The 18370-nt window shown below is 46.5% G+C and overlaps 1 protein-coding gene across 1 annotated transcript; it reads left to right on the top strand.

Moving 5' to 3' along the window:
• Window positions 1-1171: 1171 nt before the first annotated feature.
• LOC138767484 (carbonyl reductase [NADPH] 1-like) lies at window positions 1172-13270 on the top strand. Its single transcript, XM_069945004.1, has 3 exons — window positions 1172-1477; window positions 12350-12457; window positions 12810-13270. Exons 1-3 carry the CDS (start codon window positions 1192-1194, stop codon window positions 13244-13246), a joined length of 831 nt encoding a protein of 276 aa, XP_069801105.1. The 5' UTR covers window positions 1172-1191; the 3' UTR covers window positions 13247-13270.
• Window positions 13271-18370: the final 5100 nt, after the last annotated feature.

The raw sequence follows: 18370 nt of genomic DNA, 5'->3' as shown, positions 1-18370 counted from the left end.
GTTGCTCAGCTCTGATTGGCTGAGCAAGATGTAAGCCATCTAACAGTTTTACATCAGTTAGTTAGACATCACAGGAGACAAAGTGGATCATGGGAAAGCCCAAACCAGGAAGTAAAGAAGAAAATGAAGACACCAACTGGAGCTTCAGGGACCTGCAAACAGCAGGAAATTCAAACTGAGACAGACTCAGGAGGGATGGTAAGTGTAAAAACTATGTTTATGATTGAGTGATTGTTTTTTTTATCAGCGCTGGAGTTCCCCTTTAAGGCCAGGTTTACATGCTTTAAGACACTGGCCGTTCTGTAACCCGGCTGCATCACAGAATGGTCAGTGTCAGTGAAGATCATCCAGGCCGGTACTGCGGTACCAGCCAGATGAACTTCATTTGTGCTGAATTGGGATGCGGGCGCATCTGTGTGTGGCTGCAAAATGAATAGCGGCCCCAAAAAACTAACATGTCAGTTTTGTGCGGCTGATAGGGATTCCGGGATAATATCTGTATACACTCCGTCTGGGATTCCATATACTGCAATGCAACATAAATTTTCTATTAATCATGGCCATTGTTGCAATTCGGCAACAACAGCCGTGATTAATACAAAATTTACGTTGTGTGAACATATCCTAAAAGATATGTTAGAGGTGTGTGTAGACTGTCCAAGACCTCACATACATTTTGCAACATATTCATCTAAGAGGCAACTCGTCATTCCAACTATTGTGTTGTTACGTCATGATAGGAGAGTGTACTTTATGATGGAAACAGTACATTAGGGTCTAAGAGTCTAAGGACAGTAAACCAATGAACTGCTTGAGGGTGATAGCCAATATGAAGTTTCAGTCTTAAAGTATGAGCTTGCATGAATATAAATTTAAATCTAATACCTGTTGTCACCTATATAAGAAAACTCAAACGCCAGGATAGAAGGTTTTATATAGAAAGTGGAATGCAAAAAAAAAAAAAGTCACAGTGACATAGTATGGCATAGTAGTTTAGTGCCCTTCCTTTTTTTTTTTTTTTTTTACACTAGACGTCAATAGATTTTCGACATTCAGTAACTTATTAGTCTTATCAGTCTAACTTACTCCATAGGATGTCTTTATGTTCTTTTATGGGTGGAGCTCTTGTAATAAATACCAGGAGCCACTAACTTTTCTAGCTGTGTCCTGCACATAGTAAGAGCTCTCAGCATGGCCGGGGTGCGGGTTGCAGTAGTCACAGGGGGGAATAAGGGAGTTGGGCTGGCTGTGGTCAGGGCCATGTGCAAGCAGTTTAAGGGGGATGTGTATCTGACAGCCAGGAACCCTAAGCTTGGAGAAGAAGCTGTCAAGGCCCTGAATAGTGAGGGGCTGTCTCCGCTCTTCCATCAGCTGGACATCAATGACCTGACCAGTATCCAGGCTCTGCGGGACTTCCTAAAGGAAAAGTATGGCGGTCTGGATGTTCTCATCAATAATGCTGCTATAGCATTTAAAGGTATGTAATTATGGGGCCTGAACTTCTTAATGAGTAATGTCTGGACCATGTGTTTCTACATATGTAACTACACCATTCTTGTCCATGAATTGCCCATAAGAACAATATAATTAATTCACCCAGTGCAGTTCCTATAACTGCAGTGTAGCTGTCATGTATACAGTAAGGAAGTTATGTATCATGAATAAAACACAACCATCTAACGGCAAACTGTGCCGAGTATCCAGATGGAGGACACTATACCTATAAAAGAGAGAGTAAATCTCCCCCAGAATCATCTATATTGTTTGTTCCTATGCTTTGTGTGAGACATGCAGGGACTATATATCGCCTAAACAGCAGCTACAGAGTACAGTGCTTGTGAAGACATGCCATTAATTCAAGAATCCCATATACAGTACAGAGATAGGGGGGACAACTACTATATAAATGCCCATATAAACAGTTACACAGCAATACCCGGAATTCATCCTTTGGAGACTATATATAAGATGTTACAAAGTCTGAACAGTCTTATACTGTACTCTAATAGGGAATTTTGAGTACCAGAGTTGGGTCTATCTTCCATTTTTCCATATAAATGAATGATCCACCATCACTATGGACTGCTCTTATACATGTCTGAGTAGTATACATAAGGAGTCCATTGTACAACACATAGAACCTTATAGCACTATGTCTTTGTATTTCTATTTCTTTGTACATGTCTGTGTAGTATATAGAAGGAGTCCATTGTACAACACATAGAACCTTATAGGACTATTACTTTGTATGCATGTCATGCAGTATTCTGCTTGTTACTATTTTCTTGCTTTGTTATGCTTTTCTTTTGTCTTGTAAGCATGTGCAAGCATTCAGGCCAGTAGTGACAATTGTCACAGTTGCCATCTAACAACCCAGACATCTGGGTTTTATAAAGGACTTTGTCCTATCACTTTGGGCCTTAGCAATAAGGTCCATTAGGTTCCTACTCCAGCTAAAGTATGGTGTTTCCTGCTAATCTTGTGTTTTTTTTTAAATCAGATTGTTTTTATTAACAGTATTTTACACACACAAAAAGCGTGCCTTTTTTTGTTAAACATACAAACAAAACAGACCCCCCATCCTCCCCCCACCCATCTTAAAGTACCAACCCCCCTCCCCCCCCTCCCCCGAACCAACTTCCCTATCACAAAGTGAAAATAATAATTGTATGAAGGCAACAACATTGGTCAGGCTATACAAAGAAAAACTATCATCATAAAAATGAGATCATAAAGTGCAACTCTCCGCAGTGTCATCCATTAAAGAACAATAAGGCACAGTATCATGTTCAAAGACCTGGGTATGAGCCTCCCTAGCTTGAGCCCAGCAGTCCAGTCAAGGCACCCACCATCAGGAGAACCCAGTCATCTACCGTATAGTACCTCTTCTACCTCCCCTTGTCCCATCAAGGCGAACAGTTGACGCAGCCTGGTCTGACAATGATAAGAGAGCTTCCATTGGGTTGCGTCTAAGATTTCTAGACGGTATACCAGGTGCATCGAGCCAGGGGCCCCATATACTTTCAAATTTCTTGGATGCCTTTCTTTTCTGATACACCCCTTTTTCCAAACGTATAACCTCATTAAGTCTGGCTACGAGTTCCGTGATGGTGGGCGCACTCGCCTGTATCCAGTGACGGGCAATTAATTTACGTGCCTGGTATAGAATTCTGCATATAGCTAACTCAATACCAGTAGGCTCATCTTCCTCAGGTATCAGACCCAGTATACATTTTAGGTTCCACTGGCACATCAACTCCATACACCCTTCGTATGAGGGCTACAACCTCCCTCCAATAACCCTCCAGCTCAGTGCAACTCCACATCAGATGGATAATATGTGCGTCAGCTAAGCCACACCTAGGGCAATTGGAATCAGCACGCACACCAATTCTATGCAGAAACTTGGGTGTCCTATACACTCGGTGTAGTAAGAACAATTGAGAGGATCTGTGTGTCTCTGATACAGCCAATTTGGGAGTTAGGGCAAGTATATTTGTCCATTGTTCGTCAGTTATTGGGCCTATGTCTACTTCCCATTGTTCCTTAACCACCAGGGGTCGTCGTGAGAGGTAGGCCTCTAACAGCTCCTGATATATTAGAGATATCAGACCTGTAGAGTCTGACGCAGTGAGAACTGTGTCTAATATTGGCGGTGTGGATATGGTGACTGGAGTCCCACCAAACTGTGCCTCCAAGGCATGTCGTAGTTGCAAGTACCTGTAGAAGGCAGAGTGTGGTAGATCATAGTCGACCTGGAGCTGGGCATATGTTTTTAGGGTTCCCTCACTATACAGTTGTGAAAGTGTATGCACCCCTTTTGTATCCCAGAAGGTAAACCCATCTAGAGTACACAGATGAGGAAAATCTGCATTATGCCACAGTGGGGTATATTTAGTATAAGACGTACAGTTTAAGAAAGATTTAGCCTGCGACCAGACCTTTTTAAGCATAGGCAACAGGAGAGGCACATCCGGCGGCCTTGTTTGAGACGCTATTTCTAGCAAATATATAGGAGTTCGCCCCTCAGCCACACTTTGAAACAGTACGCCCGTAGGAGCCATGTTCCCTGATCCTGCCCATCCTCTGAGCTGTTGAAGCTGCGCAGCCAAATAATATAGGTAAGGGTTGGTTACCGCCAATCCTCCCCGATCTTTACCCCTCTGTAACGTGTCTAACCGAATTCTAGGTGTCTTCCCATCCCATATCAGTTCTCGGAACAAGGACTGAATGCGACTAAAGTATGTCATAGGCACCCATACTGGTGCATTGTGCAATATATACAAAAACTGCGGCATCAGTATCATTTTTGTTAAATTAGACCTACCTACAAGCGATAGGGGAAGCTTGCGCCATATCTTTATCTTACTAGCCGACCTTACCTTTGGGAGGAGACAGATTTAGTGAAAGATATTTAGAAACATCCGAAGTGACCTGCACCCCCAAGTATCTGAATTGAGAAACAACAGGGACAGTTGCATCCAACAGCCGGAACTGTTCCGGGGAAGCATCCAAGGGCAGCAGCGCCGACTTGTCCCAGTTGATTGTCAACCCCGAATACCTGCCAAATACAGAAAGAAGGTCCATGACTAGTGGTAGGGAACTCACTGCATCTCTCAGGAACAGGAGCATATCATCAGCGTACAGTGCGATGCGGTCCTCAATCCCTCTATGTCCAAAACCTACTATACCATTTGAGGCCCGAATCATGCAGGCCAGTGGCTCAATAGCCAATGCAAAAAGAAACGGGGAGAGGGGACACCCCTGTCTAGTACCCCGTTGGAGGAGGAACGATTCAAACAGCAGACCGTTCACTCTGAGCCGTGCAGATGGCTCGGTATAAAGTAGTTTAATACATGAAATGTACTTAGGACCAAATCCCATGTGAGACAGCACACACCATAAGTACTCCCACTCGACGCTGTCAAATGCTTTGGCAGCGTCGAGTGAGAGCATCGCCCGCCGCCCCTCCCCCCCCCCCCTCATCTGGCGCCTGCAAATTAAAGAATACACGTCTTATATTATCTGCAGTGGATTTTCCAGGCATAAATCCAGTCTGGTCTCCATGGACCAAACCCGAGATAACCCGAATCAGTCTATTGGCCAGCGCTTTGGCTATGATTTTGATGTATACGCACAATAGTGAGATTGGCCTGTATGAACCCATTTGTTGCAAGTTTTTGCCCGGTTTCGGAATGAGGACTATTATTGCCTCCCTCATAGAGGCAGGCAATATTCCCTCTGCCGCGGAGGAGTCAAAGGTGGCCAAAAGTTGTGTCAATAGGCACTCACTGTGTAATTTAAAGAATTCACTGTGCAAACCATCCGACCCAGGAGAGCGTTCATTGGGAAAGTCTTGTAACGCCCCCTCCAACTCCTCCACCGTCAGGGGATCATCTAATTGTTCCCTCTGTGCCTGTGTCAGGGAAGGGAGATCAATGTTAGAGACAAACTCCATTATTTCACTAGAAGTGGGCAACAATGTAGAGGAATAAGTTTCCTTGTAAAACGACACCATTGCCTGCAGGATGTCCCCATCCCCGGTAATTAACTCACCATCCGATCCGTTCAATTGCAATATAAATGACGGTCCCCTTTGTGCTGAGGCTATTCTAGCGAGCAGCCTACCCGTGCTCTCCCCACTTTCAAAATATGCTAGCTTTTGAAAGAACCTTTATTGTCCTCAGCGTGTTCTAGGTGCTTTTTAAAAATTGTTTGGGCCTCGTCCCATGCCTTCCTCGTAATTTCCGAGGGGCTATTAATAAACCGCCGTTCCGTGTCCACCACCCTTTTCTGTAACGAATCATGAATACGTTTTGATTTAGTTTTACAAGTGTTTATATCTTTTATGAGGAGACCTCGGATATATGCCTTTAGTGTGTCCCATATTATTAAAGGAGATGCGGTACCCCTATTTATATTGAGAAAGGATTCCCTGCTAATCTTGTTAACAAACCCAGCTAGTATTACTAACTTCTTCTACCAGTCTGCGGCCTACCCTAACTTTCACCAATCCACTGTATTACTGACCTCTTCTACCAGTCTGCTGCCTACCCTGACTTTTACCAGTCCACTGTATTAGTGACTTCCATACCTCCCAAGTGTCCCTGTTTTGGAGGACAGTCCCTACTTTTGACCCATGTCCCTCTTTACCCCTTATATGTCCCTCTTTTTTAACCTAGGAATTAGATTTGCATTAGTAAACGTTCTTTGTTGCTCTAGAAAGTGTTTGTTGTTTTTTAACTGTATAACTTGCATATTATTCCATCATGTGGTGCTAGTTGGATCCTAAAAATTCTTATATTCAGATGAATCATGTAACATTATGGCCCCTGTCCCACATCATATCATACATGCAGTTCATATGGCCCCATATACATCTGTAGCTGTTATGGATACGTTTTGGCGCCATGATCCATAGTGCGTCCGTGTTACTTATGTGACAGTGTGTCCCAGCAAATGCGGACAGTTACTGGCACACATTCGTAATCCTGTCCACAGTTGCGGGTCTGCAATTACAGACAGGGTTACTGATGTGCTAAAGATGCATCACACATACAGGATCTGCTGCAGATATCAATGTAACTAAATGCATCAATTTGCAGAAGATCCTGGATGTATGAATGCATCCTTAAATTAAGAAATATAGAAACGTCTGTAAAATTTTCCTAGAGTGGCCCACAACTATGGTAAGCATTCCTGTCTCTTTAAGAGTAGAGCACATGGGACAGGAACTAGAAGCTGCAGATCTGTGTGTGGAGACATGAATAATGTGCATTACTGTCAGATTTAATCCCTGTCTCCTAATATGTCTTAAAGGTATTACACCTTGACCTTCACCAATCTACTGTATTACAGACTTCTTCTACCAGTCTGTTGCCTACTCTGACCTTTGCCAGTCTGCTGTTTGCAAAAGGACTCAAAGCACTGGCCCTTGGTTTCATAAATTTGGTTTCATTCTACCACCCTGGTACAGCATTCAGGTGTCCTCTACCCTTCTACATGACATGCTAATGGGAATACTCCCCCCTCCAAGACTTCTCTCGTGCTGCACCAGTTCTCTAGAGCTCCCTACCCAAAGACCTCAGACTAATTTTCAACACCCCCATTTTCAAGCATGCCCTGAAGACTCATCTCTTCAGATGCGCCTATAACATTTCCTAATCTCGTCTCCCTCTCTGCTATTCCCTTTGCATCCTCTCTATAACCTCTTTGGTGCCATCTGCTTTGTATCTGCTACCTTAGCTCAGAAAATGGCTTGCGACTGGCTCGCCCAATCAGCTATAGGGACTTTGAGATTCTATGTACAATGACTGGAACATCGATGAATAAAGCCCTTGTTGCCCCTCGTGTTACTCCCAGTAACCCTAGTCTGTACGCTCTTGAGAGCAGCTCTCTAATTCTGTACTTTTAATATTATTTTAATTTTTTTATTGTATAACCTGTATTGTATTTATATATTTAAATAAGCGCTGCTGAATCTGTTGGCGCTATACAAATAAATATTATTATTATTATTATTATTATTATTAACCAAGTCATTGCTACATTTTAGGTGGTAACCTAAGGATTCCCTGTGGAAAATTCGACATCCCCTTGCAGGGCTGTATTAACAGCTGCTGCTGCCCTAGGCACTAAACCTGAAGACTCCCCATCTTCACGCACCTATTGGCGGTACCAGACCTGACCAATACCGCCATACCCCCCACCCCCCAGGAAAAGACATCAGATTTACTGGCAAGTCTGAACGGGAGGAGGGAAACTAAAAAAATAAAAACAAAAAAATTAGTTTTTTCTGTCCCCCTGCTCCCTGGTGCTGCCCCCCTGCAAGGTGCTGCCCTAGGCACCGGACCACGGGTGCCTAGTGGTAAATACGGCCCTGTCCCCTTGTGAGGGTTAGGCTGGGTTCACACCAAATTTCGGTTGTACATTGCCAGTGTACATTGGGATTCCTGTAGTGGGCCCATTCAGATTACTCGACCTAATTTTGTCCCTGGTTTTCCCTCTAAAGGGGCTGTCAAGTTTTTACACGGCCCAAAAATAATGTAAACAAGCACCGATCTGCTTAGCCAATCACTGGCTGCGTTTCCTGTTTGTTGAGACAGGACCTGGATTTGGAGATCAGCATGGACATAGTGAGCATAAGAATCACAGCAGTAGGGGACAGCCTGCCCATTTAAAAAAAAAAGTTTTTTCCTATCGGGCAACCCCTTTAAAGGGGTATTCCTCCCCAAAAAATTTTTAACAATGTTATAGCCCACCCATAGCTTTACATATTGGTCAAAGCATGTAATTATGTGTTTTGCACCATTTCAGTGCTTTTTCTGCTTTCTCATTCCCGCTGGAAGTAAAAAATGAGCTAACTGGTGTCCACACCGCTCTATGCTCCTGGCCCCCATCCTCCGTGTCGGCATCACGTGTCCTCCGTCTCTTCAATGGGCCGGGTTAGTGATTATAACCCTGCCCACTGAAATGAAGGAAGGCACATGTCTCCAGTAAGCAATGTGTCTCTCTCTCTGCATCCCCCCCCTCTCCCCTGCCACTGATCACTGTGTGGCTCTATTTCTCATTTCCCTGTCAAATCCCCCCCACGCCGCTGCAGCAGCTTATATCTGTGGGGCTCTCTTAGTCTCCGTCCCCCCTACAAACCCCCCGCCAGATGCTGATCACTGTGCGGCTCTCTGTATCTGTTCCCCATCCCCTGGTTGGAACTTTATGGCTTTCTATCCCCCAAACCCCCTCCACCGTCACCATGATCATTGCTGCTCTCTACACCCCTGGCTGATGCTGCAGCTGAGCAGTGTGTATGGTGCTGTGTCAGTCCCCTGAGCACAGTCTGGTTCTCTACATATTCAGCCGATCACTGTGGCTCTCTTCGCCCTGTGTCTGCTGACCATGACTGCTGTGTGTGGCCCTTCCGTCCTGTTCCCCCCCATGATCACTGTGTGCCCCCTCTGTCCCGTTCCCCCTCATGATCACTGTGTGCCCCCTCCATCCCGTTCCCCCTCATGATCACTGTGTGATCACTGTGCCCCCTCTGACCTCCGTCCTGTCCCTCCCCATGATCACTGTGTGCTACCTCCGACATCTCCCCCCCCCATGATCACTGCGTGTCCCCTTCTCCCCGCATGATCACTGTGTGCGCCCTCCGACCTCTGTCCCGTTCTCCCCTGTGATCACTGTGTGCTCCCTCCATCCCCTTATCCCCCCGTGATCACAGTATGCCCCCTCCATTCCGTTTTTCCCCCATGATTACTGTGTGCTCCCTCCATCCCCTTATCCCCCCGTGATCACTGTGTGCCCCCTCCGTCCCGTTTTCCTCCCATGATCACTGTGTGCTCCCTCCATCCCTTTATCCCCCCGTGATCACTGTGTGCTCCCTCCGTCCCATTCTCCCCCCTTGATCACTGTGTGCCCCCTCCGTCCCGTTTTCCCCCCATGATCACTGTCTGCCCCTTCCATCCCGTTCTCCCCCCGTGATCACTGTGTGTGGCCCCTTCGTCCCGTTCTCCCCCCATGATCACTGTGTGCTCCCTCCATCCCCTTACCCCCTCCGTGATCACTGTGTGCTCCCTCCGTCCTGTTCTCTCCCCGTGATCACTGTGTGCTCCCTCCGTCCTGTTCTCCCCCCATGATCACTGTGTGCTCCCTCCGTCCTGTTCTCTCCCCGTGATCACTGTGTGCTCCCTCCGTCCTGTTCTCTCCCCGTGATCACTGTGTGCCCCCTCTGTCCTGTTCTCTCCCCGTGATCACTGTGTGCTCCCTCCGTCCTGTTCTCTCCCCGTGATCACTGTGTGCCCCCTCCGTCCTGTTCTCTCCCCGTGATCACTGTGTGCCCCCTCCGTCCTGTTCTCTCCCCGTGATCACTGTGTGCCCCCTCCGTCCTGTTCTCTCCCCGTGATCACTGTGTGCTCCCTCCGTCCCGTTTTCCCCCCATGATCACTGTGTGCCCCCTCCGTCCTGTTCTCCCCCCATGATCACTGTGTGCCCCCTCCGTCCCGTTCTCCCCCCGTGATCACTGTGTGTGGCCCCTCCGTTCCGTTCTCCCCCCCGTGATCACTGTGTGCCCCTACCGTCCCGTTCCCCCTCATGATCACTGTGTGCGCCCTCCGACCTCCGTCCCGTTCCCCCTCATGATCACTGTGTGCCCCCTCTGTCTCCGACCTACATCTGGTTCCCCTCCATCATCACTATGTGCCCCCTCTATCTCCGACCTCTGTCCCTTCCCCCTTCCCCCATGAACACTGTGTGGCCATTACAGTAATGTAATAGACATTGGTAGTGTTTGGTTGCATGTAGAGCACCAATCGCTACCAATGTTTATTATAGTGGGCTTGTTGGTCAGTAGTAATTACTAGCCCAGGAGTAATTGCTAGTTGCAGGAGTATAATGCAGGAGGTGTTGCAGGAGTATAATGCAGAAGGTGTTGCAGGAGTATAATGCAGAAGGTGTTGCAGGAGTATAATGCAGAAGGTGTTGCAGGAGTATAATGCAGGAGGTGTTGCAGGAGTATAATGCAGGAGGTGTTGCAGGAGTATAATGCAGAAGGTGTTGCAGGAGTATAATGCAGGAGGTGTTGCAGGAGTATAATGCAGGAGGTGTTGCAGGAGTATAATGCAGGAGGTGTTGCAGGAGTATAATGCAAGAGGTGTTGCATGAGTATAATTCCAGGATGTGTTGCAGGAGTATAATGCAGGAGATTTTGCAGGAGTATAATGCCAGGAGGTGTTGCAGGAGTATAATGCAAGAGGTTTTGCATGAGTATAATTCCAGGAGGTGTTGCAGGAGTATAATGCAGGAGGTGTTGCAGGAGTATAATGCCAGGTGTTGTAGGAGTATAATGCAGGAGATTTTGCAGGAGTATAATGCCAGGAGGTGTTGCAGGAGTATAATGCAAGAGGTTTTGCATGAGTATAATTCCAGGAGGTGTTGCAGGAGTATAATGCAGGAGGTGTTGCAGGAGTATAATGCCAGGTGTTGTAGGAGTATAATGCCAGAAGGTGTTGCAGGAGTATAATGCAGGTAGTGTTGCAGGAGTATAATGCCAGGTGTTGTAGGAGTATAATGCCAGGAGGTGTTGCAGGAGTATAACGCAGGAGGTTTTTCATGATATAATGCCAGGAAGTCTTGCATGAGTATAATGCAGGAGGTGTTGCAGGAGTATAATGCAGGAGTATAATGCAGGAGGTGTTGCAGGAGTATAATGCAGGAGTATAATGCAGGAGGTGTTGCAGGAGTATAATGCAGGAGTATAATGCAGGAGGTGTTGCAGGAGTATAACGCAGGAAGTGTTGCAGGAGTATAATGCCAGGTGTTGTAGGAGTATAATGCTAGGAGGTGTTGCAGTAGTATAATGCCAGGAGGTGTTGCAGGAGTATAATGCCAGGAAGTGTTGCAGGAGTATAACGCAGGAGGTTTTTCATAATATAATGCCAGGAAGTGTTGCAGGAGTATAATGCAAGAGGTGTTGCATGAGTATAATTCCAGGAGGTGTTGCAGGAGTATAATGTCAGGAGGTGCTCCAGGAGTATAATGTCAGGATGTGTTGCAGGAGTATAACGCAGGAAGTGTTGCAGGAGTATAATGCCAGGTGTTGTAGGAGTATAATGCTAGGAGGTGTTGCAGTAGTATAATGCCAGGAGGTGTTGCAGGAGTATAATGCCAGGAAGTGTTGCAGGAGTATAACGCAGGAGGTTTTTCATAATATAATGCCAGGAAGTGTTGCAGGAGTATAATGCAAGAGGTGTTGCATGAGTATAATTCCAGGAGGTGTTGCAGGAGTATAATGTCAGGAGGTGCTCCAGGAGTATAATGTCAGGATGTGTTGCAGGAGTATAATGCAGGAGATGTTGCAGGAGTATAATGCCAGGAGGTGTTGCAGGAGTATAATGCCAGGAGGTGTTTAAAGGCTTTGAAGGTATATAATACTATATTCTATAATGATTTCACTAATTCCTATAGTCAGGGATTGATCTGCTCCGTCAGGGCTGCTCTTTTTCTGTTGCAACTGTGTTTACTGTGCAATGCAGTAATGACAGCAGTGGGCCTCAAACAAAGCTAAGGGGGCGGGTACAAAGGGACCAATCAGGGACAAGCACAGCATGATGGGAAACGTAGTTTCCAGGCCAGTGCCATCTTTCATATAAACCAGATATTAGAAAAAAGTGTAACTCAGGAACGGTGTCAGCTATAAAGATGGGAGATGGCTTTAAATACTCAGGGGGACTTGGTGAGCAAGATCAGCTAGGTTTGGGAGCATTTCATTATTATTTTTTTTGGCTCTTGGGGGGTATATCCCTTTAATTGATCGAAACATGGCCTAAATTTTCTATTATTTCCATTTTCTTAGTTGCTGACACAACCCCATTTGGTACCCAAGCTGAAATTACTCTGAAGACCAACTTCTTTGGCACGCAGGATGTTTACAATGAGCTACTTCCACTTATTAAGCCAAATGGTGAGTACATAGCAATGGTATGGGTATATAACGTGTTAATATTAGAAGAACAATGTAAGCTTTTCCAGCAGCTATACACTTTCAGTGGTTATTATATATGTTTTTGTCAATACTTACTATATGATAGCCATTTCCCCCATATTATTTTTGTAGAGGCCCAAGGTAGATAAGCAGCTGCCATAGGCCCCTAGTATTTCATATCTATAGGAACCAACAGCATCAGGGAAGAGAAACACCCAACTTTACACTAGTGGCAAGTGTTAGGTAGTCCTAATATGTTACATGTGGATGGCTCAATTGTAGGACGAGTTCTCTATGATGGTGCTTAACGTAATGTCTTTTGCTCTGACAGGAAGAGTTATCAATGTATCCAGTATGGCAAGCTCCTTCGCTCTCGCCAAGTGCAGCCCCGAACTCCAGGAGAAATTCCGCAGCGACACCATCACAGAGGACGAGCTAATGAACCTCATGGAGAAGTTTGTGGAAGATGCCAAGAACGGAATCCATCAAGAAAGGGGCTGGCCAAACACTGCCTATGGGGTGTCCAAAATCGGGGTCACAGTGTTATCTAGAATTCAAGCGCGAGAACTAAAGAAGACCAGGAAAGGAGATGGCATTCTCCTCAATGCCTGCTGCCCAGGGTGGGTGAGAACTGATATGGCGGGTCCTACTGCCACCAAGTCCCCGGATGAAGGTGCGGTGACCCCGGTATATTTGGCTCTTCTCCCCGTTTCAGCGGATTCACCCTATGGGGAGCTGGTCAGCGACAAGAAAGTTGTCCCCTGGTAGATCCAACCACCAAGCCTTTCTGATGTTGACCTTAATACCTATTGATATGGTAATAGTTATTTTTTTCCATTATATGTATTTTTTTATGTAAGAAATAAAGTTTGAGGTACCCTGAAATGTATGGTCTTGTTTTCTGCTCTGATATCATATTGTATGGTTGTGTCACAGAAGAAACTGTGATATATCATCTGTGCTTTAGGACCCTTAAAGGGATTTTCCCTTCTAGAAGAGTTATCTTCTATCCATAGGAAAGGTGATCCCATTGGTCCTCCATCATCTCAAAAAGGAGGACCCCAGTCTCCCATCAAAGTAAAGTAACAGGTCAGGTGTCATTACTCCTTTCATTCTCTATAGTCCTATATAAGGACACAGAGTTCTCCATAGATTGGCAATATAGAATCAGTCATTACAATTATCAAGGAACAAATTCTATTAAGACATAAAAATTCATTTATTGTAGTAAACCCAGCGATTTGTTTTGTACTGCACAACCCACAGGCAGCAAACTAATGCATTACTTTACTGCAATTTTTTAACTCACTCTAATGCAAAAAGCAGTGTGGTGCACTACGGCCGACTGTTTACTTGCCTGATGGTAGAGTGTGACGCCACTACTGTAGTGGTTGGTCGAAATATAGCTCAGTGGCCAGTGCCAGTTGGGCACACAGGTATGGAGGCACACCTGCTTTTAGTTTAGGGTGGCGAGCTATATCTTTTCCCATGTGGTTGGTGACCTGCTGGGTTGTGATGGGTCCCTTGGGTATTCATCACGGTGGTCTGGAGTGGAGTTGTAACACACACGGACTATCGGTACCGCCACCCACAGAAAGGGGAGATGACCCAAGGATGAGTTATCTACTGTGCAGGTGTCGGAACAATAATCACTGAGTCCTGTTTATATACAATAAATCTTCTTTACTTGTAAGAATACTTTGTACAGTAGTTGATCATAAACTGTATACGTATTAGAATAGAATCTGTGCTAAGAGCCTTGTGAGTAGAAGAGCTGTAAACAGTAGCTAGGAGTTTGTACTGCAGGTTCAGATTAGTAGAGAGGAGTTTGTACTGAGAGTTCAGAGTAGTAGAGAGGAGCTCACCCAGAGTAGAAGTGTGCTCTGCCAGAACTTTAGAAGAAGTAGAATACAGAAGACTTGAAAATAGAAGACTACTTGTGCCTGTGTTTCAACCTTTGTTGTCGTTGTACCACCTCTTGCCCTACAGTATCAGGTGACCCGTCCTATCAGGGTGACACAAGCCCCAGACCTTGTTACCTGAGTTGAGCAGAGTGGCCAAGTTTACCTGGTTACACCTGCACTGCGACATAGAGTACATAGGCTTGTAGCAACTTTGCTCTATCTGGATCAGTTCCCCTTGTTTCAGGACACTGTCCTGCTCTTTTAGAAATGTTCACGTTGTGGGTTGGCGTGATCTCTGACTCGTCCTCTTCTTTAGTGGTTTAAAACTGCATAGTGAGTAGAAGTGCTGCCATAGACCAGAACTCCCTTTATCAGTCTCCCATGTGCGTCCACCCAATAACACACTCCAGACTAGACTACACTGGATATTGAATAGGTGGGGACCTGGCAAAGCCAGGGCCCAGCTGGACTACAGCAGGGACCGTCTTATCTTGCGTCCTCTCTCCACCAAGACTTAGGTAAGACCTACTAAGTGTGGGTATGTACTTCCTCTCCCCATGTGACAACTTCCTACCGAAAGTGTAATGTCCCCTGTGAGTGGTGGAGAACAAAGTGCAGAAGAAGAAAAGATAAGTGGAGAAGAGAAAAGGGGTGTATAAAGCAGCAACATCCGTGGTGGGACACCACAGCAACTTTTCAAAGAAACTATCGTTTTAAAATCTAAGTGTGTGAGAAATGCCGTTTTATGATCATCTCATACTTTTATGCCCCTATATCATGATTAGGTGTCCCTTTGTTACTAGGTGCCTCTTTGTTACTTTGTGCCCCTATATAGTAGTTAGCTTCCCTTTGTGTCCCTGTACTCAAATTAGGTCCCATTTATGCCCCCATATTGTGATTAGGTGAATCAAGATTTAAAAACAAAATACTCACCTTTCCTTGTCCCCCTGTCTTCCAGCAGCTCATCTCCTCTCTGCTGAAGCGTCCATTGTGCGAGCCCAGTAGTGGTCAGGCCAACTGCAAACATGGCAAAAGTTCTGATATGAAGGGGTAAAACCATCATTTTGATCAGAGGTGACCCAAACCCTATGATGAAGGGCAATTGCTGTCCTAATAATCCTCTTATTGCAAGGACATGCCATGAATTTATGATTTTGGAGCCTCTGCAACACCCATCAATTGTGGGAATAACGGGAAAGCAGCTTTGGTATAGCACTGCGTCCCCTTCATTATGTTCCCTCCATATTGGACCCAGCCACCTGGCAGGTAACTGCTGTACCACTCCATTCAAAGCTGCTGATCCCTGCACAACTGGGGGACAAGGGCTAGACCATAATCTGTATATCGCTATGTGGCTTAGAAAGCCAAAAAAACGTTGGTGGCAGCAGAGGGGGCTGTGTCGCCCACTACTGCTGCAAGACAACAGAAGTGAATATGTCCATTAAAAAAGAAAGCATACTTTTTTTTCTAATAAAGTTGTACTGCAAAGTATTATGGCTTTTTTAAACGGAATCTGTCAGCACCCAGGCCCTACCTGAGGTGCTAACAGTGTGCTGTAGTTGGCAGTCCCTTTGTGAGCATGCTACTTTTGGGTAATTTCTCTGTGGAGGGGATTATGGTCTGTAATGAAAAGTCAAAGAGGAGCTGTAGCTCAGAGTTTGTGCTGCTCTCTGGAAAACCTCACCACTCCTTCCTCTTCCATCCCCCTTATGAATAATCAATGCTGCCCAGTGTCCTGCTCGCTCAGCTGTTAGCCAGCGTCCCTGATTGCAGATCAGTCTTCTGTAGGCAGGTTATATCTAAAAGAAACACTCAGATATAGTTGAATTTCGGAACCCAAATGTGTTGGAGCTTTGTTCTAGGGGTAACTCACCTGCCTACAGACCACCAGCAGGTTTTTCTTTGGTTTGAACCCCCTGATGAAAATTAAATATAGGTATTTATTTTTTATTTTTCTCATCATTGTATAAATAAATATAATTTGGATAGGGAATTCCTTGCACGGTTAAAAATGATACAATAATGAGAAAAAAAATAAAGACCTATATTTCATTTCCATCAGGGGACTTGAACCAAAGAAAGACCTGCTGGTGTTCACTAGACAGGTGAGTTACCCCAAACCATGGTTCCTACACAGGCTATGATATTTAACTATATCTGATTGCAGCTCAGTTATTTGTTGGCAGATACTGGCTGACAGCTGAGTGAGTAGGAGGCCGGCCAGCATTGATTATTCATGTAGAAGAGGGAGGAGGAAGCAGTGGTGAGGCGTGCCAGAGTGCGGCACACACGCTGAACCTGAAATGCTGAAACTCCTCTTTGCCACCTTATTTTAGTAGGAGATGTGAGATTATGAATAATCCACTCCACGGACATATTACAAAAAAGCACCATGCCTGTTAGGGGACTGCCGGCCACAGCACACTGTCAGCACCTCAGTTGGGGCCCGGGAGCTGACAGATTCCCTTGAAAGCAATTTATTTAAAATACATTTTTAGTCTCTGGAGTACCCCTTTAAAGAATGAAGAAGTAAGAACAAAAAAGTATATTCAAAACCTGGGTCCACCAAGAAAGCTCAAATGCCAACATACGGTATAAGGTTTTGAATAAAAAAATGCCAAATGGTGTCAAACTCACAAGCATCGTTATAATATAGTTGTTTAGTGCACTTTCTTTTCTCAGCACTAGATGTCAGTAAACTGTTAATGAGGTGTTTACACGAAACGATAATTGGCCCGATCGTACGATTAACGATGTCAGAGTAGCTTTTTTTTTCCATAATGATTAGCGTTTAGACGGTACAATATATTGTATGGAAAAATCGTTTTGCGATCGTTTGGCGATTGCGCGCCCGCAGCCCGGCCCCCCGCTCGCAGCCCAGCCCTCCGCTCGCAGCCCGGCCCGCCCGCAGCCCGGCCCCCCACTTGCAGCCCGGTCCCCCGCTCATCCGCAGCCCTGCCCGGCCCCACAGTCAAGCGCAGCCCCCTGCGCCGCTCCGATCGCCACCCCCCCCTGCCGCCGCTCCGATCGCCACCTCCCCCCCCCTGCCGCCACCGCCGCTCCGATCACCCCCGCCAGCCCGCGAGCATACGTTACCTGCTCCGCGTAGCAGGTCTTCCGACATCCCCGGCTCCGCTCTTCAGTGCACTGATTGGCTGAGGAGGGGAGCCGGGAATTTCAAACGGCTCCTCTTCAGCCAATCAGTGCTCCTCTTCAGCACTGATTGGCTGAAGAGGAGCCGTTTGAAACTCCCGGCTCCCCTCTTCAGCCAATCAATGCAAGGCAGCACTGATTGGCTGAAGAGGAGCCGTTTGAAATTCCCGGCTCCCCTCTTCAGCCAATCACTGCAAGGCAGCACTGATTGGCTGAAGAGGAGCCGTTTGAAATTCCCGACCCCCTCTTCAGCCAATCACTGCAAGGCAGCACTGATTGGCTGAAGAGGAGCCGTTTGAAATTCCCGGCTCCCCTCTTCAGCCAATCACTGCAAGGCAGCACTGATTGGCTAAAGAGGAGCCGTTTGAAATTCCCGACTTCCCTCTTCAGCCAATCAATGCAAGGCAGCACTGATTGGCTGAAGAGGGGAGCCGGGAATTTCAAACAGCTCCTATTCAGCCAATCAGTGCTTCCTTGTGTTGATTGGGTGAAGAGGGGCACTGACTGGCTGAAGAGGAGCCGTTTGAAATTCCCGGCTCCCCTCTTCAGCCAATCAGTGCACTGAAGAGGGGAGCCGGGGATGTTGGACTCGGAAGATCTGCTACGCGGAGCAGGTAACGTATGCTTGCGGCGGGGGTGATCGGAGGGGCGGCGGGGGGACAACCGGAGCGACAGCGGCAGTGGGAGGGCGACCGGAGCGGCGGGGGGGCGACCGGAGCAGCGGCGGCAGGGGGCGATCAGAGCGTCGGCAGGGGTGGCGATCAGAGTGCCAGCGGTGGGAGATCGGAGCGGCGGCGGGGGTGGCGATCAGAGCGGCGGCGGCGATCAGAGCGGC

Source organism: Dendropsophus ebraccatus, chromosome 11 (genome assembly GCF_027789765.1).
Source record: "Dendropsophus ebraccatus isolate aDenEbr1 chromosome 11, aDenEbr1.pat, whole genome shotgun sequence".
NCBI classification, from domain to species: Eukaryota; Metazoa; Chordata; class Amphibia; order Anura; family Hylidae; genus Dendropsophus; species Dendropsophus ebraccatus.
Note: the sequence above shows the minus strand (reverse complement) of the source record. Positions and strands in the feature narration are given on the sequence as shown.